This window comes from Malaclemys terrapin, chromosome 2, assembly GCF_027887155.1.
Source record: "Malaclemys terrapin pileata isolate rMalTer1 chromosome 2, rMalTer1.hap1, whole genome shotgun sequence".
In the NCBI taxonomy this organism is placed as follows: Eukaryota; Metazoa; Chordata; order Testudines; family Emydidae; genus Malaclemys; species Malaclemys terrapin.
This window is the reverse complement of record NC_071506.1, coordinates 110,264,290-110,287,695: the sequence shown is the minus strand read 5'-3', so window position 1 is coordinate 110,287,695 and position 23,406 is coordinate 110,264,290. Positions and strand designations below refer to the sequence as shown.

The 23,406-nt window shown below is 42.2% G+C and overlaps 1 protein-coding gene across 1 annotated transcript in view; it reads left to right on the top strand.

Annotated features, from left to right (window-relative positions):
- The window catches only part of DTNBP1 (dystrobrevin binding protein 1), a 170,666-nt gene that overhangs the window by 57,809 nt on the left and 89,451 nt on the right, over positions 1-23,406 (top strand). The window contains exon 7 of the mRNA XM_054017984.1: positions 14,121-14,143. Coding sequence (XP_053873959.1) covers positions 14,121-14,143 — 23 coding nt within the window. The remainder of the gene's footprint in view (positions 1-14,120; positions 14,144-23,406) is intronic.

The window sequence follows — 23,406 nt, the reverse complement described above, 5'->3', positions numbered from 1 at the left end:
CTCTCTATCCATGGCATTATCAATACCTGAAGAAGAAAGGAAGCAGCATTGTGTGGGGGAGATAGATTCTGACTCAGAGGTTCAGCTAGCAAGACTGCTTGAAAATGTGGTGAGAGACCTTTGCTTTGTATTGACTTGACTTGTTAAATTAGGTGTTAGTTGCATTTTACCTTTTATTTCTTTGTAATCAATTCTGAATTATATGCCTCATTACTTGTAGTCAATTAAAATCTTTCTGTAGTTAATAAATTTGTTGTGTTGTTTTATCTAACCGTGTTTGGGGAAACAAGATAAGATTTGTGCATATCATTTTCTGTTAATAAATGATGGATTTTATATGAGTTTGTATTGTCCAGGAGGGCAGTACAAGGCGCACATTTCTGGAGGAAAGTCTGGGAGTTTGTTGGTGTAGCCCTGTAATGTAATTTGTGAGTGGCTGGCTATAGCACGCATACAGTATAGCTGGGAGTGACTTACATGCCGAAGGCTGTGCGCAAGCAGACCAGGAATGGTGGTTTTCACAGAGAAGCAGGGTAGAAGGCACCCCGGGTTGGAGAATTGAGACACAGCTGTCCATAAGTCCAGTTTGTACCCTGAGTAATGTCACACTCAGTCACCCAGGCTGCTTCTGAGCAACAGCCAGTTTAGATTTCCTTCCAACCTGAGGATTTACCAGGGATATCCTATCTCATTCAGTTAATGTATTGGGTTCCGCTGTCCTAGTCATCCCCTGTGGTCCCTCCCAGTACATTTCAGATTGATGACTTTGATCTGCACCCAGACTTTTTCATCCTGGAGAGGATGAAAGGCAAACCCAGCTCACCTCGTACACTGTTGAGATGGATATCTAACTTTGTGAGAACCTGCTTTGAGTTGGCTAAGGTGAATCCGCTGACTTCTCTGAGCTCACTCCACCAGAGCTCAGGCAGCCTCAGCAGCATTGTTGAAAAACATTTGTTATGTAAAGTAGTCAAGTGGGGTTCTAGCTATCCACACATTTGCAAAGCACTGTGCTATCATTGAAGCCTCCAGATCAGATGCTGTATTTAGGAAGGCTGTTCTGCAGTCTCTGTTTTCTTGAGTTTCCACCTCCATTAGAATGGTCCATTGCTTTGGGAGTCACTCAAAGGAGAAAGGAAAGTTACTTACCTGTTTAAAAAACAAGGAGTCTGGTGGGAAGTGAGGTTTTTACCCACGAAAGCTTATGCCCAAATAAATCTGTTAGTCTTTAAGGTGCCACCAGACTCCTTGTTGTTTTTGTAGATACAGACTAACACGGCTACCCCCTGATACTTACCTGTTTAGTAACTGGAGTTCTTTCAGATGTTTTCTATATGCAGATTTCATGACTCACACTCCATCCCTTCTACTTAAAAGTTCTTTACCACCCAGGATTCTTCAGTGGGGAAGAAACTTAGTGGCAGGTGGCCCAATCTACTCTTTTATGTGTTTGGTGCAGAACACAAGGACACTCAGGATGCATGTGTACGAAGTGGCTTGCCCCACTGCACACAGGGTTTCCTAGTCTTTTCTTTTTTTGTGGAATGTCCAAATTAAAAGAATTAACAAATGAGGGAAATGAAAGATTTCTACACACACAAACTTACTTTTCCTTCTCCCTGCCACAGGCAGTAAGAGATAACTGAGGGAGAGTTGTGGCCACTCCACCCTTTATATGCTCACGTGGAAACACAAGGAGGCATGTGGTGCATTTATGGCCCTGACAGATACTGCTATTCAAAATAGCCTGATCTCTCACGCATGAGATGCGTGCATATCTATGAGGGACACATACTTGAAGAACATCAAGTTCTATAGTACAGTGCCAGCAGGCACAACTGACATTTCACTATTTTGTTTTCAGGGAAAGAGTAGGTAGCAATTAAAGAGTAATAAAAAAATAGAGAGAAATTGCATGAGTCACATATGAATGGTAAGAATGAAGTGTGTGTGTGTGTGTGTACTATGTAACTACACCTCTACCCTGATATAACGCAGTCCTCAGGAGCCAAAATATCTTACCGCATTATAGGTGAAACCGCGTTATATCGAACTTGCTTTGATCCGCCGGAGTGCACAGCCCCGCCCCCCCCCGGAGCGCTGCCGTACCATGTCATATTGGGGTAGAGGTGTAGTAAGTGGGAACCAATGAACAAATGCTCCTGTGACAAGTAAAAAGTCACAGTGCAGCAGTTCAATATATTGCCATTAAGTTGAAAGCTAAGCTGAAGTGTGTTTACAAACAAGTATATATAAAATATTGTTTGCAACTCGAAATTCATAACATACAATGTGTGTTTACACAAGTTATAGATTGCTTCTCTGCAATTTTATTTTTAAAAATATTTTCCATCACTTGCTTGTCACAATCTTAGATAAACTCCAGAAGATTCTGCATCTTCCCTGCTGTGGCAGGAAAACTTAACAGCTTATGTGGTTTAGGGAGCTGCATTCCCTCCCTGAGTCAGGTCCTAGTGATACCAATTGCAACAGAGAGGGCACCATCTCAGATGTTGTCAGATATAAAGCCTTTCAGATCACTTTTGTGATGCCTCATTGGGACAGAGTCACTAAATTATGTATTTATGAAGAATATTTGACAGCAAGAAGAACATAGTGGGCTCTTTTTTTTTTTTTTCTTCAGGGGCTCTAATTTTCTTTTTAGCTCAAATGTCACTTTGAAGTGCTTACATGAATAAGCGAGATGGAATGGGCTGAAGTAATTAAAACAACTCTCCAAAGTAAACCTTACATATCATCAAGATGTATGTAGCAGAAAAGGATTCATGTTAATCTATTCTCCCAGGGGTGCAGAAAATAGTTCTGTTTTTGATTCTTCAAAATCAAATGTAAAACTTTTTGTCTAGTGAAGTAGAAGATAGGAGATTAATGATTCTTCAAGGGAGGAGACATTTTTGATGGCTGTATTCAAAACGTATCCATAAAAATAATTCCAAAGTTCCTATACCAGTATTTTCAGCAGCTTGCCACATCAGTTAATTAAGGAGCAATTTTTGTTTTTCTAAACACAAAGATGGCAAAGATCAACTGGTAGTCAATCTATTAAATGGAAACTGCTACTATTATAATACTGCCCTCAACTTAGCAATTTAAAGAAAATGATAGAAGCATTTTGCTCTCCATGTATTCCTGTAGATTTAAACTACATGTTGCAGCTGCAGGAGAGGGAGGAATTAAAATAAGAACTAAAAGAAACCATATTGAGATGAGTACAAGATGGTCAGTTGAACATGGAAGTTTACCTAAGAATGGTTACAGATACAGGAAAAAAAAGTGTTTCTACTCAATTCTGTTGCTTCTGGATCTGGGAAAAAAAACCCTGCAGAATGCTGTGATCCACATTGCAAATGTCATTCAAGACACAGAGAAAATTATGGAGACTGCATCAAAGTGACAGAAAAATTGTGGAAGTAAAATCATTGAAAGCAGGAGAGATAAATTCAGAATTTTGTCCATTTTTAAGAGATCTGCATTTCTGTCCAACTCACTCAACTTGAGTAGTATTTCAGAACATTCAAATTTGTTTGGTTGAAATTTCATAATAGCATAGTTCCTAACAGGGCCGGCTCCAGCATTTCTGCCACCCCAAGCGGGGGGGGGGGGGGGGAGGCAGCAGCGGCAATGGGGGTGGGAGGGAAAGCCGCGATCGGCGGCGGCAGTTCAGCGGCAGGTCATTCGCTCTTAGAGGGAGTGAGGGACCTGCCGCCCCCGAATTGCCGCAGGTTCCGCCCCTCTCCCTTGGCTGCCCCAAGCACCTGCTTGTTGAGCTGGTGCCTGGAGCCGGCCCTGGTTCCTAAGAAAGCGAACAGATTAATGATACGTTTACCAAAAGCAAATAGAAAAGAGTGGTAGGTCTAGCAAGTTAGTAGACTGGGGACTCGATTGATAATCTGTTTTACTTACAAAACTGCAAGCTTTTCATTTTGAACAATACATGTACACTTTTGAAGCAATAAATATGAGTATAAAGTGAATCACATCCTCATAAAACTTACTGGGATTTTTCCACAATATTTTTCTAGTGTTTGGGGTGAGAGGGAGGAAACGCTCTGGAAAAGTAAGTGGATTTTTTTCAGTTTGGAGAAGTCAGTTTTGACTTATGAACTAAAAATAAACCCAGAGGTTCTCCAAAGTTTTCCATAACTTTCTAATGTTTCTGCCATCTTTGTGATGTTGGTCAGAATATCAGATTGTGTTTCTGCAGTCTGTTTTAATATTATTTTAATATTATTCCCTGATGCCTGATGTATCCCATTAAACATGTCAACTGTTCTCTTGCCTGATGTACATAAGGAGCTAGTCTATACAGAAAATCTTTGAAAATTTAGCTCAAGAATATCCGTTTCATAGGCCCTACCAATACAGTCTTGCTTCCTAGCAATGTAGTTCCTGAATAGTAAAATTTATGCTTGCTTGCAATGCTTTAATCCTAGAAAGTGCTGCAGCTACATACCATTTCACACTGAGCTCTTATGTCAAATGTAAGAAAGTGATTATTTTTTTACTTTTGGAATCTGAGTTAAAAGCTACTGCATAACTTTTAAAAGGATATTTGAGTTTCATTGCCAAAAAATTACACATCTCAAATATAGTATTTTAAGTGTGCATTTAGCCTATGAACATTTTATATATATTTTAAGTTTAAAAACACATGAAGCCTACTAAGCGCTTATCAGAAGTAAGGCTACATTTTAGTCCCGGGTATTTTTAGTAAAAGTCATGGACAGGTCTTGGGCAGTAAACAAAATTTCACGGCCTGTGACATATCCATGACTTGTACTATAGACCTCTGAGTAAATCTTGGGGGGGTGGGAGGGGAAGAGGGGTGGCATGCTGCCTGGGACCACTGCTGCTGCAGTGTGTGTGTGTCGCAGGGCTGGCAGGCTCCCTGGAAGCGGTGACATGTCCCTTGGCTCCTAGGCGGAGGTGCAGCCAGGGGGCTTCGCATGCTGCCTCTGCCCTGAGCGCCAGCTCTGCAGTTCCCATTTGCTGGGAACCACGGCCAATGGGAGCTGCGGGGATAGCGCCTGCTGGCAGAGACAGCGCGCAGAACCACCTGGACACATCTCCACCTAGAAGCCGAGGGACATGTTGCCGCTTTTGGGGAAACCCTGAGGTAAGCGCCACCCGAGCAGTCACCCCCTCCTGCACCCCAAGCTCCTGCCCCAGTCCCGAACCCTCTCCCAGACCCAAACACCACCTGCTGCTGCTGGGGGTGGGGTGGTGGCCCAAGACTACCCTAGCAGCGGCCAGTGCGGCTGGCCTAGGGGCTACCCGAGCTGCGTAGTCGGCCCCCGGGCCAGCCACACTAGCTGCTGCGGAGATCCCGGAAACTCACAGAATCCGTGACCTCTGTGACAGACTCTTAACCTTAATCAGGGGTATGTCAAGCTTACACTACTGCCACCTTCCAGGTTTCCTTAGATAGGCAAGATGAGCTGTACTTCAGGAATCCATCCAAGGGGAAAGAGACCTTGCGATTAAAGAAAACCTCTAGCTCTCAATGTTTGGCATCTTGGAGATAGGTATTTGAGTTTAATTAATTATAGTGAGGGGTGAATAAAGAATCAAGTGCGCTTTTCTGCATCCTGTGATGGATATAATAGCAGTTATAGATGAACTAGAGTTGAAATGGAGATCACTGTAAATTCTGGAAAAGTGTCAAACTATAGAGTTAAATAAGAATAAATACATGGCTAAGGCCCTACTTGAATTGCAGGATGATTGTCAAATAATTGCGGCCGAGTTGCAGACAAGAGGTGGAAAATCGCGGAAAAGTAATAATGGACCTTTTTTAATGGTGGTATTTGTTTTTAAGAAAAATTTGCTGGAACAATATAACACTCAAGTATTATGTTATGCCTGCTAATACTTTTTGATAACTAGACATTTTGCTGCAACTGTATTAGTCATTAATGCACGAGGCTGACAGCAGGAGCCCTGCCGTGTGTGGGGCTGACAGCAGGAGTAGGAGCTGCAGCTGCTATCAGCTCAGATAAAAGGGGTTCTACTGTACTAATGGGGGGGAAAACGTGTCTCGCAAACCTCAAAATGTATGCAAAATTATGGACTGTGCAAAGGAAGCTAATCAAAATTGTGGTGGAAGCCTAATGTTGCGGGATCCACAATTTCTGCGGTATCGCAAATTAAGTAGGGCCTTATACATGGCCCATTATTTAAAAAAAAAAAAAATCTACAAGTGTCTTGACAGAAGCTTGAAAAGCTTAAACAGTAAAAATAGGTGAACAATAAGTGGTCACAGAAAAGGACTTTGATATAACAAACCACAGGTGATGCATAGGTGGGACATGGGGGGGGGGTCATGTGTCCCCCCCCTCCCCCAGATTGGCCTGCCGTCTTTCTCTCGTCTTTCTCTCCCTGTGCCTCTCCCCAGCATGTCTCCACGTGTCTCCCCTGCCCAGTGACCCCTGCGCCCAGCCCAGGGCTGCAGCACTCTCCACGTCCCCACATTACTTGTGGGGAGGTGGAGGGGGAAGGGGCTCTCTGTCCTTCTCTTCCTGTGCCTCCAGTCATGTTCGGCTGATCTCCCTGGCAGCCAAGTGGGGAGCAGGATGGAGCCACTTTCACCTGAGAGCCTGGCTGGGAGGCAGTGGTGGCTTGCTCCCTGCCTGGGCTTGTCTGCTAGGGACAGGGGCCAAGCGTGGTGGGGGAAGCTTGTGACCTGCTACGTTGCATTGAGCTAGCATGCTAAAAATAGCAGCATAGCCGGAGGTAGCTTGTGTGGTGGATCAGGAGAGTATGAATTCAGAGTATGTAGGTGGGTTTGTACTCAGGTGGCTTGCCCAAGCTATGCCCAGCTACACTGCTGTTTTTAGTGGGCTAGCTCAAGCAGAGTTCGTACTTCTGTCTGCCTGAGCTGGGAAGCACGCTCTGAGCTGCAGTGTATCTATACCCATACAAGTGCATTCTTAAGTAGTCTTAACATGAGGCATAAATCTGTAGTTCTTTCTCAAAGTAGGTATCTTTAGTTGGGATGTTTCACATAGGGCTGAGGTTTCTCTTCCTATTTAAAAAGTTGTAAGGAGTATGCAGTGAGTCTGGCTGAAATTTTTCCTTGGTAGTTCAACCATTCAGTCTTTGAGAGAGGTCAACAATATTGTCTACCTGCATTTTAACCATTAGTCATCAGAACTAGAAGTTTATGTACCAACAGATGCAGACAGAGAAAATTTATGTGCATTCTCATAAACTGGGATGGACTCTTCTCCCATAGAATCTTCTCCATTAGGAGCAATACTTTCCTGTCATATTTTATCCTACAATAGATAAGGGGTTACTGCACAGCTGCTGACTGAAATCTTCTCAGTTAGTGGCTGCTTATCCACATCTGACAAGTCTGCTGACATCCGTCCCCATTTAAGCATTTTTAAAAAAAAGTCTCTATCAAATGAATCATTGTCACTGGACAAGGCAGTCCAGCCAGCCCCTGCCCTAGCAGTTGATATCTGGGCCTCTCAGGGTCTCCTAACATATGTTGTAATAACCATGGATATAGAAACAATGGTCATTCAGGAAGTATCACGTACTTTTTGACATTCTGATTGTCAGCTCCTGCCAAGAGTGCTGTCCCCATCACTTAGACTTCTCTAAGGCATTTGACTTGATAATGCATGGCATCTTGATTAATAAACTAGAACAATCCAAGATCAACATGGCACACATTAAATGGATTTAAAACTGGTTAAATGATAAGTCTCAAGATGTAAGTACAAATGGGGAAGTCATCTAGCAGCTGTACTTCTAGTTGGGTCCTGCAAGGATGAGTTCTTGGCTTTTGCTATTTAATGTTTTTATCAGTGACTTGAAAAAAACTGATACATTTTGCAGATGACACCAAGATTGTTTGTTTGCATCCATCTTACCAAGTTATCCATTGTGCGGATGGCCATATATAAGGGTCATCCATTTAGAAACAAAGAACGTAGGCCATACTGACAGATGGGAGACTTTATCCTTTGAAGCAGTGACTCTGAAAAAAGACTTGGGGGTCCTGGTGAATACTCAACTGAACATGAGCTCCTGAGTGCAACTCTGTGGTTAATGTGATATTTGGATGTATAAGATGGGGAATATTGAGTAATAGGTTATATTACCTGTAATTGCCATTGGTACAACTGCTATTGGAATACTGTGCCCCTTCACTTCAAGAAGGATGTTGATAAAATGGAGAGGGTTCTGAAAAAAACTGAGAGAATGATTAAAAGATTGGTAACAAGTCTTTCCCCATAAGGAGCTCAATGTATATAGCTTATCAAAGAGAAGGTTAAGAGTGACTTTCTGTCTATAAATGCCTACATGTGGAACAGTAATTTGATGATAGAGTTCTGCTCTTCAGTCTCTGAGAAAGATATAGTAAGAACCAATGGCTGGAAGTTGAAACTAGACTAATTCAGACTGGATGTAAGGCACAAATTTTGATGGACCAACTAGAAGAATTGCTGGATTAAGTGAGTAATACTTTCAGGTGTTAGACAAAAGGAAGTGTTGCTTCCAAGAAAAGGTAGCCTGGATTGCTTGCTGATCAGCCCTAATACAACCATCATCACCTATTAGCTGCCTCTTCTTTTGGACAGCAGCAGCAGCAGCGCTTCTAATTTTAGGAGTAGCTAGTGTGAAAAATAAGAGGAAAAATTCTTTACAAGATGTTTCCTCAGCATAGGTTTATTGCTGTCTATGGAAAATGTTCATTTCCTTTCCTGTTGTTTTTTTTATTAAATAGTATTACAGGATTCATTGCTTGTGGTAATGTGAGGGAATATTTGGAAACCTTGGTCTGTCGTTTGGTGGCACAGTTGCACTGGTATATGTACATAGGTTTAGGAGGGCTTCTACTTCTGTTTGTTCTCTGACCTTCCCTATAGCATCTGTTTCAGATTTGGTTGAAGCAATTTGCTATTCTTTGTGCAAGAATGAATGCAGCAGTGAGTAATTTGTTTGGAAGCTGAAGGAATCATGCTGTATATGTTATAATGAAATGGTGTGTATGGAGGGAGACTCAAGACGTTGATGCTAGTTCATGGATAATAAGCACTTGTGTCTAGATAACTGATAGAATATTGGTGCCATAACATATCCCTCTTCCCATTTCCATGTTCAATATTTATTACCATTAAAGAGTTGCTAATTGCTTGATGGTTCTGGTTATCTTTTTATATTGACCCAAAAATGCAGTTTTATCATGCATTCATTTCTCTGTTTTTCTCTAGCTGTGTTCTTCCTTAAGCAAGATTCAAATTCTTGATTGACACTGAAATTCCTGTGGGCCATCGCAAGATGAGCACGCAGAGACTTGTATTATATCCAGATTAGGATACAGTGATGGCACTGGCTTCCTTTACAAATCAAGCTTCAAACATTGCTTTCCTGGGAGAGCAAGCGTATTGTTTGAGACCCAGAAACGTCTTGATTTGGTATTTTAGAGGGTAAAAGACTTTGTAATCAACTTTTTCATGTTGGTTTTTCATTTTTTTTTTTTTTTTCTCTCTCTCTCTCTCTCTGGGCACTGCTCCAAAACCATACTTAACCACGTCTTGATGGAAGGTGAATTCTTACTGGTCTGTAGATAGTTTTTTATATAATTGCTTGTAATTGATGGCAGTAGTTCCTGCAAAAGAAGTAATTTATCTGTGACAATTAAAATGATGATTCCAATTACTCTGTGAATAAAGCTATATCAACTGGAAATCATTTTTGCTTATATTTGAGATATTTTAAAGGAAAAATTCAAGAAGCATTACTTAATCATCAAATGTTTTGTCCTATTTTAAAAAAAAAAAAAGTGTCCCTTTACTCTGTATTTTGTTGATCATTTGAAGCTTTACTTTTCTGACTTGCCCCCTCTTACTGTGTAACTGAGGAAACCTAATTTAGTAATATAATATCACTAGTACATGAATAAATAATCTGAGTTCCTACTGCTGAATCAGTTTTTCCCTTTCTCCTCCCCATCACTTATGTTGGAAGAGTAAGAGGAAAAGTAATATAATGTGGAAAAGGAAGCCTCTCCCACAGGTTTCCGAACATCAGTGATATCACAGAGCCTTATCGGAAGTATGCTCTGATTTTCAAATAGCTCTCTTAATTGTTTTAAAAAAAAATACTATTAAGATGTTGTTTTTATTAGTAAAAACCAAAATATAGAGTTAAAGCTTACTCATCATTAGGACCCTACCAAATTCACGGCCATGAAAAATGCCTCATGGACCGTGAAATCTGGTCTTTTGTATGCTTTTACCCTATACTATATAGATTTCATGGGGGAGACCAGTGTTTTTCAAATTGGGGGTCCTGCCCAAAAGAGTTGCAGGGGGGATCATAAGGTTATATTGGGGGGTTGCGGTATCGCCGCACTTACTTCTGCGCTGCCTTCAGAGCTCGGCGTCTGGAGAACGACAGATGGCCGGGCACCCAGCTCTGCAGGCAGTGCAGAAGAAAGGGTGGCAATATCGTACCATGCCATCGTTACGTCAGTGTTGCTGAAATAATGAGATTTACTATTTTAAAAATCCTATGCCCGTGAAATTGACCAAATGGATAGTGAATTTGGTAGGGCCCTACCCATCACATACTAGCCTCAGATAAGCTTACTACACAGAATAAAAAATACCTATGCTGCCACAGTCCGGCAATTTAAAGGAATAACACTTGTAGGCTGTATCTAATTGTGACATTGTCAAACAATTTTTTATATTGCTGTAGCACCCAAAACGTGCAATATTCTTGCCTCTGATACCGCTTCATTAACATCTTAAAATTGTAACTTATTATTTGGGCTGGTCAAATAGGAAAGTATTTGAATATATTCATTGAATATCACTGGTATTGAATAATATATTTGTCAAATAGTATTTGACTAGTTGCAGAGCATATCAAAAAGTATTTGTCAAATTATCCTATGAATATAGGTGAAATTAGTCTAAAATACTGACTGAATAATATTTTGCAGGCCCTACTTACTTCATCTCTTCTTATGCCACCTTTCCCTTTCTGATTTCATTTAACTTTTTTTCCAGAATTGTCTTTAGTGTCTGTTTGCTTTTTTCCTTTTATTTGTTTCCCTATATTATCCACCTAATCTCAAGATTTTTGTCGTCTTTCTTCTCGCTACTTCCAACCCGTCCCCCACAAAAAAAATTCCATATGCAACCCATCACTTTTTCTCTTGCTCTCTTGTCTGCCTTGCATGCAAGGGATGGAAATTTAGTAGATACCCAACATCTAGAGAGTTCAAAATCAATCATCAGCTAGTAAGTTTAAAGACTGGGGCAGGTAGTGAATGGGCACTATACAAGGGCATTGCCCTGGGAAGAAGCCAGCTTTCCCCTGCCCCACATAAGCTTACTACTGTGACTTTGCTTCGGGCTCCAAATTTATCATACGCCTATTACATGGAGGTGGATATGGACAAATTGAGTACTCACTCTGTAGAGTAAATGTAAAATTAGAGAATTAAAGTTAGCTTAAGTTTGGTTAAGGAAATCTTTTGTAAAGAAAGGCCCTAACTAGCAAGTAAAAGAAAGGCCTTGAAAGTAATGACTTGTAAGGCCAGAAGGAATGAAGTAGGATGGATGTCTGGTTCAAAGAAAAACTAATGAAATAAAGGGAAGTTTCTAAAAAGAAGGCCTCTGACCAATAGGGGTAACTGCAGAGGGTTTTCATTATGACAAAGAGAATCTATCTTAAAATGAGCCAACCTGGCTCTTCCCATCCCATATACCAATGTTATCTCAAAAATTAGGGCCTACGTAAACCAAGGTGCAAAGGAGAAACTATTGGTCAGTGTGGCGGGCCTGGCACCACAGCGCCTCTTTGTGGCAGGGGTGGGATGTGGTGTCGGCGCCTCGCCACTCTCAAGTTCCAGTGCCCATCTCTCTGTGGGCGGCCTAGTGGCCTCCTTCCAAACAATCACCCCTGGCTGGCGAGGTAGTGTGGCCTATCGGCCAGAGTCCGTGTACCTGGCCCCAAGTACCCGGGTGGTGTGGCCCAATGGCCAGAGTCCACATAAATCGCTCCCTGCGTGGGAGCAGTGTGGCCTAATGGCTGGAGTCTATACAGTCCCCCTCGCAAGTAGGGTAGGGTGGCCTACCGGCTGGAGTCTATACAATCCCCCTTGCAAGTGGGGTCATGCGGCCTAGTGGCCAGAGTCTATACAATCCCCCTCGCAAGTGGGGTCATGTGGCCTAGCGGCCAGAGTCTATACAATCTCCTTCGCAAACGGGATAGCATGGCCTAGCGGTCGGAGTCCGTGCGATCCCTCTCGCAGGTGGGGTAGTGTGGCCTCGCGGACAGAGTCTATACAATCCCCCTTGCAAGCGGGGTATTGCGGCCTAGCGGCTGGAGTCCATACAATCCCTTCACAGTTCAGGGGTGAGGTGGTAGGGGGACCCGGGCCTGCCCTCTCCACCGGGTCCTGACCCAGGGCCCCTGGTAGTGGCAAGCTCCCCTTGCCACCCACTCGGCGGGGATCCGCCCACAACGCGCTGAGCGCCTATGCGGCTCAAACGCCATTTGCCTCTAAAGTTCCCCTGGGTCACTTCCTACCATAAATGCCAGGTTCTCTGCTGCGGGGGGTCCTCCGATCCGTCGTCCTACTGTGACATCCTCTGTTGGGGTATCAGGAAGTGTCCCGGCTTGATTGGCTTCCGTGTCCTGGCGTGCAGGCTCTCCCTCCTCAGGAGCTAGTAGCGTGCCTCCTTCTCTGGCGGTTAGCCCGGACTGAGCTGCTCTGCAGGCTTTTATACCCGTTCTCCAGTTGGAGCAAGCCCAGCAGAGCTTCCGGGGCATGGTTTCCTCTGCTAGGAAAGAAGGGTTAACCCCTGCGGTACCAGTGCGGGGCCACTCTGCCCCATCACAGTCAGCAAGAAGGAGGGGAAAAGATGAGGAGAAATGGCCTTGGGGAGAAAGGAGATTATAAATCTTACCTGGATTGAGACTGGAAATGAGCATGAAGTGTTTCAAATTGGTTTTTAGCTGAAGTCAGTAATTGGCAGTGACATCACTTGTTTGTTAAAGGGTATAAAAATGTAAACCCTTAAAGGATTCGTTGCTAATATATGCCTGACCATGTTGGAGCCGACTAATGTGGGTCTTACAAGTCGGCTAAGCCCCAGGGTCTAAGTATCTTGATCAAATGCTTAAAAAATGTTTTGTTACTGTTTTGATGTAGTAAATTTCTGCTTATTTAGGCTTTTTAGGCATGTTTAGAGCAATTGTATAAATACCATTTGGCCTTTGAATGTAATAAAGGAATTTATGGTTCAATTAATGTAATACCCTGCATAAATAATAATTCCAAGACACAACCCCTTTAATTCTCTTCCCCCCCCCCCCCCCCGCTAGAAGGAAGAAAAAAAGTTAAATTATTCATACGCACCTCTCACTGTAATACCTTCAGGCAGAAAGGGAAGTGCATGTGTATGAAGGGATCAATGGGTGTATCTGCTGTTCTACATGTCTTCCTTCCTTCAGGTTGCAGAGTTGTGTGGTGTCACTATTCCTTCCATATTTTTGAATCCTCCCCCTCCAGTAAATAACTCCAAAATCAGCTTTCTCAAGCAGCACAGTGAAATTTGCCAGATTTGTGTCTATTTCACTGCTAACCATAGGGTTTTGAATGTCAGTCCTGAAAACTGACAAGACAGTAGTCAGTTTTCATTCTGCTACAGCTTGGCAAAGCTCTGAGAAGCAGCAGGGATGTCTTAGTGTCTGTCAGTGGACCTAAGAAGCCTTCATTTATTATTTGATTATCTTGAGTTCATGTTATCGTTGCAACCAGAAGATCTAGAAATAGTGAGAATAGATATAAATATATAATATATATTTGTAATATGTGGTAGCTCAGTTCTAAAGAAGTTGATATCAGTTATTTGCTCCAGGAAAGCGATTTTTCAAGCTCTATATGTGCAGCTAGAAGTTTCCAGTAACCAAGTTTCTAAAAATGTCACAATACTCATATCCTTCATTTCACCTTTTCATGCATTTTAAACCATTGCAAATCTTCATAGATAATCCCAGTTGCATTTATGGAACATATCTGTTTTTAATCTGAGACTTTCTATTCTGCTTTCTCTCTCCTGCAGGAAAGAACTTGAAACCTTCAAAGGTAACTTCTTTTTAATTCTACACTTTAGAATTGCTGCGATTTTCTCAATGTTTATTGTATTAATGGTGAAAATGGTAAAGAGCTTTTATTTTGCATTGGATAATGTTGTTCATCTTATGCCACAAACACAGTGTTTTGTTACTCTGTCACTATCTGTTTCTGCTACTGACATCTTTAGGATTGTAGTAAATTAGGGTTACCATTCGTCCGGATTTACCCGGACATGTCCTCCTTTTTGTGCTAAAAATAGCGTCCGGGGGGGAATTTGTAAAGCACTCACAATGTCCGGGATTTCCCCCCCGCAGAGCAGAGCGAGCGGCTGGGAGGGCTGCAGGGAAGTCCCGGGCTGGACTCAGGAGCAGCTGTAGAGGAGCCGGATCCGCCCTGCATTCTGAGCCGGCAGCTCCCTTGCAGCCCAGTCCGGCAGCACTGTGCAGGGACAGACCGGGTTTTGTTGTGCAGGGCCAGGGACCGGGTTTTGTTGTGCTGGGGAGCTCAGCCACGTGTCCGGCTCGGCTGCACAGAGCCCAACACTCTGTTCTGAGCAGCAGGGTAAGGAGGTCAGGGGGCAGGAAGGTTCTGGAGGTGGCAGTCAAGAAACGGGGGGGGCTTTTTGGGGGGAGTGGAGAAAGATTTGGGCAGTCAGGGTACAGGTAGGGGGTAGGGTCCTGGGGGGCAGTTGGGGGGGGTCTTAGGAGGGGGCAGTTAGGGGACAAGGAACAGGGAGTCTTAGGTAGGGGGTGGGGTTCTGGAGGGCAGTTAGGAGCAGGGGTCCCAGGAGGGGGCAGTCAGGGGACAAGGAGCAGGGGGGGAGTGTTTGGGAGTTCTGGGGGGGGCTGTCAGGTGGCAGGGGTGGGGAGATGGATCGGAGCAGTCAGGGGACAGGGAGCAGAGGGGTTTAGATGGGTTGGGAGTTCGGGGGGGGGGGCTGTCAGGGGGTGGGGAGTGGTTGGATGGGGCGTGGGAGTCCCAGGGGTCTGTCTGGGGGTGGGGGTGTGGATAAGGGTTGGGGCAGTCAGGGGACAAGAGGCAGGGAGGCTTAGATAGGAAGTGGAGTCCTGGGGGGCAGTTAGGGGCAGGGGTCCCAGGAGGGGGCAGTCAGGGGACAAGGAACGGGGGGAGGGTTGGGGGTTCTGGGGGGGCGGGAAGTGGGAGGGGCAGGGGCGGGGCTAGGGCGGGGCTCCTCCCGTCCTCTTTTTTTCTTGCTGAAATATGGTAACCCTAAGTAAATGCTGTAGAAACACAGATGGGACTTTCTTCTATGGGTATTGTGAGGGAAATACTAAATTTGAAAGATCCCATACCTACTCTAACACTCTCCTGGAGGGTTATTTAGAAGTGAAAGACATATTAGGTCATAGGCTAGTTACTATGTCTTTTTCAACTTGTATTGGTTTTTGACATGTGTCATGGACACTATCTAGAAACAGCTATGCAGAAGTCTGATAGTTTTCACTGTATTACGCTATATCAGCGAGAAGAGTGTGTGTGTATATATGTGTGTGTGTGTGTTTATTTATTTATTTATTTATTTATTTATTGTTGACCGCTTATTTTTTCTCCCTTACTCTCCAGTTGGGTTTGTTTTAAAGCAAGAATGTACTATATGTCAGTCCAACATAATACAAAGAGGTGGGGAACTTTACATAGTATGACAGGTGTTTTGCCACTATAGTGAGTTGGCAGAGGATTTTGGTGTTTATGGTTTTAATAACCCTTGCATTTAAATTTATAATTTGCTACTTAAGACATTTAAATGTGTGGTCAGTTTAAAAGTTAGCTGTACCCTTTTGATCTAGGTAAAACACAAGTGTGAGTTGATATTTTCCATCTCATGTATATTATAAACCATTAGTGAAGTTTGATTCACGCATGTTAGCTTGTGCAATTTAAAATATGGCTGAAAATTTCTACAGAATTCACTGTCTTTGCCTGTTTGGTTCATTAACTTATTTTATTATTATTATTATAATGCTAAAAAAAAAAAAAACAATCAAGTTAACATTACCAGACAACAAGTGACACAGATTATGTAAAGTGTCACCTTTGTCTGCAGCTCTGCACTACAATTATTTTCATTGGTTTGACAGCCTTAAAGCACAGACTCACTCATTAGATAGCCAGACAATGCAAAGTTGATTCTGTTCCAAGGCAGTGCAGTTCATTTTATGATACTAAGTTTTCCTTCATAGTCTGAAAAACACAATCCTCCTTATTTGTATTGATACCTTAGTGACTTCTGGAGTCAGTTTGTGAACATCAAGAGTTGCCTGTAGCTGCTTGCTTAGCTTGGCCATGTGGTCTCTGGAGGTCTCTGGTGCTTTCAGGAGCATAGAGTGCAAATGATTTAACTGACTGAATTGTGAGACATTCATATTTATACTTGCATTTATTACATTACTCTTCAGACTAGTTTGCCATATGGACCTAATGAAAAGGCAGATGCAGACACAACAAATGAACTTTGAATAATTTTTCATTTTGATACAAAGAGGCATGATTCTTAATTATTTTTCTTAGTTAATGTTTACTGTAGATAATGAAAAACAATTTTTTACTTGAAGAGCTAGTACAGCTAGATTAATTTTAATTAGGTAATTGGAATAGCAAAAAGTGTCTTTATTCCTCATTCAGGCTATGGAAAACAGGCAAGATCAGCTTCTGTTATGTCTTCAACAGCTGTAAATGCCTTTTGGCAAACTTTATGTAATCTTGCTGTCTATATCAGTATAGGTATTATTCCCTTATTTTATTTTGAGGCATATCAGCAGTACGAGTGATATTGTACTTTGTATCCTTTGTGTAATGATTTTCATGAGTATATAGTTTGTTCTAGGCAAGGGGTAAGAACTTATTTTCAAACCAACTCTAACATGCCCATATAAAACAGAATATCATGGAGGAAAGAATACTGAATTCCAGAAGGTTCTAAGCTTTTTTCCCAGTGCAGCTTTTTTTACTGTGCAGCCCTGGACACATAACTTTACCTCTTTGCTTTCCCATCTGTAAAATAGAGTTACTTTGACTATCAGTTTGTAAAACGAACTTTATATTTTGAAAGTGGTGGTATATAAATGTTATAAGTTATGTAAATTATATTTTTCAGCAATAAAATAAACCCTGAACTAACTCAAATATAACCAGGGGTGAAATATTTTTTCTTCGAATATGTGTCAGTGTCGATCCCACTGTAGGTGGATGTGTGCCTACTGTGAAAAATTGGATTTGTTTTAGGTAAGTGTCTGTTGGACTATGCATGTGCTCTATATCTTCTTGCGCCCCCTTATGTCAGGGCATAAAAGATGGAGCAGCCGTGGCCTTCCCTCAGTTTCCTCTTATTGAATTGAGATGCAACCTGGCAAGTGTTCGACCACTATTTTTCTTGAGCTTCAAACTCACCTTCCACACTAGTTGTGTGGTTTATTTATTTTTTTTTTTTAAAGAAATCTTTCTTCACTGACATACTTGTGCCAATTTTTTAATTTGGGCATTCAAAAAAAAGGGGGGGGGGGGACAAGAGACAACAGATAAGACTCCCTTCTACCTTCTTCCCCCTTGCCTTCCAGGTTTAAGGCCTGCCTGACATGCAACATGCTCATCCACCTTGTCAAGGGGCATAGTTGATGCCTTTTCGGTCTAGGGAAAGTCATTTTCATGATAATTCTGAGATGTGTAAACGTTCTCATCGAGAACTCACAAGGCAAGGGACATGCAGATCAAACTACACCTGCTCGAGAAATCCATGCACATCATTTCAGACTTGGAAGAGACATCAACCTCCAAGGAATCCCAGGAATCTTCCTTAGCAAGTGTTACTTTAGGCAGATACCACTGGAGTCCAATGAGAGGGAAGGCAGGGAAGAAAACCCCATCAAAATAGAGGGATACTTTGAGGAAACCAAGGAAGGCACAATGTACCTCCCTTTTGAGGGGTTGGAGCTGTTCAACTCAAGGGCTGATGAAGCACTCTATTCCATAAAGGACTTGAGGGGCCACCCTGAGATCCACACACAACCAGATTGCCATCAATGAGAACCGTCACAATATCAGAGGAGATGTCCTTCATCCACCTCCTCTGTCACAAACACTGCCCCATCAGCCAGACAGCAGATTTGACTGGAATGGCAGGAGCCACATCAGAGCCAATCAGGAGCCAGCAGCTACCATTGGAAGCCACCTTGTCCTGTTCCATTGGATGTGATCTGATATCACCTTGGAAAAATGGATGTTGGATATAGTCACCTATCATTATCTCTTCCCTGTCCCTGTTCAGGGACTCTTCTCACACAAAGTCTGTTACAAAAAGAAGTGGCTTCATTATTTCATATAAGAGTTGTAAAGGGTTCCACAGGAATACAGGTGAAGAGATTTCTACTCATGGTACTTCCTTATCCCAAAGAAAAAAGGGGGTCTTCTTCCTATCCTAGACCAGAGGAGACTAAACAAGTATATGCACCACTTCAGATTCAGGATGGCAGCACTTGTCTCCATTATTCTCTCTCTTCAGGCTCAAGACTGGTTTGTAGCTCTCGACTTGCAGGATGCATATTTTCATATAGTGGTCCACATAGCCCGTGGGACGTATTTGCAATTTGTGGTGGGATCCAATCACTTTCCGTACAAGTATTGCCATTCGGATTCTCACTGTCACCGAGGGTCTCCAGGAAATGCCACACAGGGGTAGTAGTGCACCTGAGGAGACAAAGCATTCACATCTACCTCTACTTGAGTGACTGGCTGATCAGGGGCAGGTCACAATGGAGATGTCAGTGAGCTAGGACAGCACTCTGTTCCTATTTACCTGACTAGGCCTCTCAGTGAACTATAAAAATGTACTTACCCCATTTCAGATGGTGAAGTTCAAAAGAATCTGGATTGACTCCAGATCAAAAAGAGCATATCTCCCTAATGACAGATTCCAGGTACAAGGACTCTTACTTCTGTTGACATCAGAGCTACCTATAATGGTATGAACATACTTTACAGTCTAGCGTGACCTAACATATTGACATATACGTACATGATGTCACTTGCTAGACTTTATCTGTGGCCTCTTCAACTCTGGCTCAGAATCAGTTCTCTGGTAAACACAGTAAACACAAGATCCTAGTACCAAGTCACATCACTGCTGAACTGATCTGGTGGTTAGAACCCCCACACATGCATAAAGGAATTCCCTTTTTTCACTTCCCTTCCTGACAAAGACACCAATCATAGATGTGTCAGGGACAAGTTGGGGAGGTCACTTAGACTATCTGCATATCCAAGGAACCCGGTCTCCAAGCTACGTGAAGCTACACATTAATGTCCAAGAGCTTGTAGCCATCAGAGTTACCAGTATGTTGTTCCTATCTGTTCTCCAAAACTTGATAATGTAGATGTTCCAGGACTACACGACAGTCATGCACTACATAAGAAAGGGGGTGTCTGTTCCTTGCCCCTCTGCCTGGGAGCCATTATGGAATTTGGCACCATCAGAATGGGGTGACGTCGATGGCCCTTCATTTCACTGGAGTAAGCAACAATTTAGCAGACTTCCTGAGCAGATGGTCAATGACCAATCACGAATGGTCCTTGCAGTCACATTCCATCAGTGTGAATCCCCCTCAGTAGACTTGTTTGGCACTGAGGACAATCCAAAAATGTCAGAACTTTTGTTCCAGAGGAGGTCTGAGTCCACGGTTGCTACCAAATGCTTTCTTCCTACAATGGAACAAAAGTTTGCTGTACGCCTTCCCACCAATTTCCCTGTTTCCCAAGATGATTTCCAAAATAAATAGAGACAAAGCCGTGGTCATTCTGGTGGCTTTGTAGTGGCAGAGATCACTGTGGCTGATGGATGTACTACAGAGGTCTATTTAGCCCCCTATCCAGTTCCCAGTCTGGTTGGATGAGATCTCAACATTACTACCAGGTACTCTATCCAGATCCAAAGTCACTCCACCTTTTAGTGTAACTGTAGGGTGGATAAGTGCAATGGACAAGAACTGCTCCTTACAGCTCTAGAAAATACTGATACAAAGCAGGAAAATGTCTACCAGAAGAATGCACTCTTCAGAGTGTAAATGGCTTTCAATAGGGGCAGCCCACTAAGGCAGTGGTCCAGTCCAAGCCTCAATATCAAAGATTCTGGACAAACTCTACAGCACTTCAAACAGGCCAGTTTTTTTGCCCAGGTCTATATTAAAATATATGTCTCCAGCAATTTCATCTAGTCACCTGCCTTTGTAGCCTTGCTCAGTCTTTTCTCACTGCATGGTATAGATGTTTCTTAAAGGGCTCCTACATATTTACCCACAAGACTCTTCCTGCCATGGGCCTCAATAGAGCCCTTCTGAGATTCATCAAGCCCCTCTTTCAGAATGCTCCTTGCACCACTTCACTCTGAAGACAAACTTCCTAGAGCTTTTCTACACAGAGAATTAGTGCGTGACAAGCAAGAGTCTGAATCTACAGCACACTACCTTGCGGTGCACAAACTGGCCATGTGGACATGCTGCTGCACACTAAAAGTTCTATAGTGCGAGTATGTCAAAGTGTGCTGTGGAACTTTTAGTGCATGTTAGTAGGGTCCACACAGCCAATTAGTGTACGGCAAGCTAGTGACTGTAGATTCACATCCTGCTTGCTGTGTTCTAACTGTGTTGACAAGCCGCTAGTCATGGTTGCTTCAGCCAGAAGAATCAGTGAGTGAGCTTCAGATGCTTTTGGCCAAACCTCCATAATCAACAATCCATAGGACCAAGGTGGTGCCAAGACCTCACCCAAAATTCATCCACAAAATGGTTCCAGTAGTTCATCTGAACCAAACCATCAACCTACTTGTCTTCTTCCCAAAACCACATTTGGCATTGGGAGAAAATAAATTATACACACAATAGGTATATCCAGGACTCTGCTTTATTATATTGACAGGTCTTCTTTGGAGACTATCTTGATGCTGAGAAGACAATGCTGAATGTGCCCTTGTGCATTCCTAACAGGGCCTGGGACCAAGCTTTGTACATTGCTTTTGCACTAAAGCCTCTGATAAGCTTTAGAGGTACTACTTTGGGTGCTTACCATTGACTTTTCAGCATCACTGCACCTTTTTTATATTGATGGCCCTAGGTGCTTGACAATTGAATTGGTTGACTGGGCACTAATAGTTCTCTTCAATGTACAGGAATTTGAGGCAGCTCTCTAAGGTTTTTCTCTGGGTCATGGCAGTGAAGGAAAGAGGTATAAACTATCTTTCCATACTGTGCCCTTCATACAGACACTTTGTACAGTGCACTCCATTTATAAGAATTACCGTTAAGAATCAACCGCATATAGCGATCAAAATCGCTGGGACAAAATCATTCCTATACTAACCTATGCTCCTCTTGTAAGAATCAGCCACTTATAAGACTCAAATAATCTAGGAAGAATGTGATTCTTATAAAAGGAATGCACTATATTTGTTTTTGTTTTTTAAATGGACAGTGTAGTCACAATTTACAGGGGTTTAAAAGCTTTTTGACATTGTTTGCTATTTTCAGACCAAAATAATCCAGAAGACAAAATGCATCTGCAGTAGTGGTTTATGAAGAAAGAGAGGGACATTCCCAACTGGGTGTCAATTGTCAGAACTCAATTGTAACTATGTGAGGTACAAGAAAGGTGGTGTTTTATTTTTTTTAATTGGGTGGGGTGGGATTTTGTCAAACGATAAAAATGTTAAGCTAGGTAAACAAAGACCAAAAACTGACAGAAGTTGATATGGGGCACCACTAGTAAATCTGAGGATTTTGTTTTCTCAAAGAATTGAGGAGCAGTTGAGAGCTATATCCCTGTCTAGAGCACATTGGGTATGAGTGAAAGTGCATACCTACCCAAGTTGATACTGCTTGCTAAAAATTACAAGCTCATGGAGTTTCCTTTAATAATAATAATAATTAATAATGAGATATCCATCTCCTAGAACTGTAAGGGACCTTGAAAGGTCATAGAGTCCAGCCCCCTGCCTTCAAAAGCAGGAACCAAGTACTGATTTTGCCCCAGATCCCTAAGTGGCCCCCTCAGGGATTGAACTCACAACCCTGGATTTAGCAGGCCAGTGCTCAAACCACTGAGCTATCCCTCCCCCCCACTTCCAAGAGTGGGAAGATAATTGTTGAAAAGGAACACAGTAACTTAAAAGGTTTTTAAGCTCTGTATTTATGCTTTTTAGTAACAGTTTGCTCTTGTTTTTGTGTGTGCTTCTGATACCTGTAAATGAACAACATTTATATTTAAAAACAAGATTTAATTTTCCCTAGAAAATAAATTGGTAAAATGAAAATACTCGACACAATTCATTGTAAATGCTGATGGCTTCTTGAAAGTTTGTACTAAAACTGGGGCCTAGTTTTTCTACTGATACTCAAACTAACTTGCCACCAAAAGGTCACGAGAGGTAATCAATGTACCATTTTAAATAGTCTGTCCAAAAAAATTATTTAAACATATTCTGACATAGTTACATAACATTATTTATTGCTTGCTTGTATAATGATGGCATGTGAAGAGAGAATGCATCAAGTGTGATGTCATACAATGTAATGTGTCATCCCTGCCCACCCCCACAAAAAAAAAAAAACCTGTGGGCTGGATCAGAACTGGCAGGAGTCTGGTTTGTAAGTTACATAAATTAATTCCAGCTTGGCATGTTGTAACAGGGTGACTTTTCATTGATCTTGCATGCATTTATACACTGACTTTTTTCAATGCATGTGTATAGTTTCTGATTACATTAATCGAAGAGTTCTCATGAAAAGGAGAACAGACACTGAAGTTTGGACTGGTCCTTAACTATATATAGCTATATTCTTCATAATTGTTTATATCCTTATCTTCATTATTGCTCATTGTTAATTTAGAAAGGGTACTGGCCCACACATAGGTGTTTCTCTTTTTGTATAAAACAAGTTAGTGGAATATTAATATTGTAAATACAAATTCCTACGGAATTTAGAAAAGTCAAGGTATTCATGAAAATCAGTGTTTCTTAGATATTTTATTAGAGGAAAGGAATACAACCATATTGCACATTTTCAAGGAGAAACAGTGCAGTTCTTGAAGCATCATGTTAGTGCCTCTATGAATTGTACAGAATTGACCGTTTTTTACAAGAAGTAAACTTGTGCCTCTAGGAATTCAGGTAGGTTGTATTCAGAGGGTCAAAGCAGCCAAGCACAGGAAATATGAATTCAATGTGCAAACTGATGTGACTGCATGTTTACGAAGAAAAAAACAGTAGT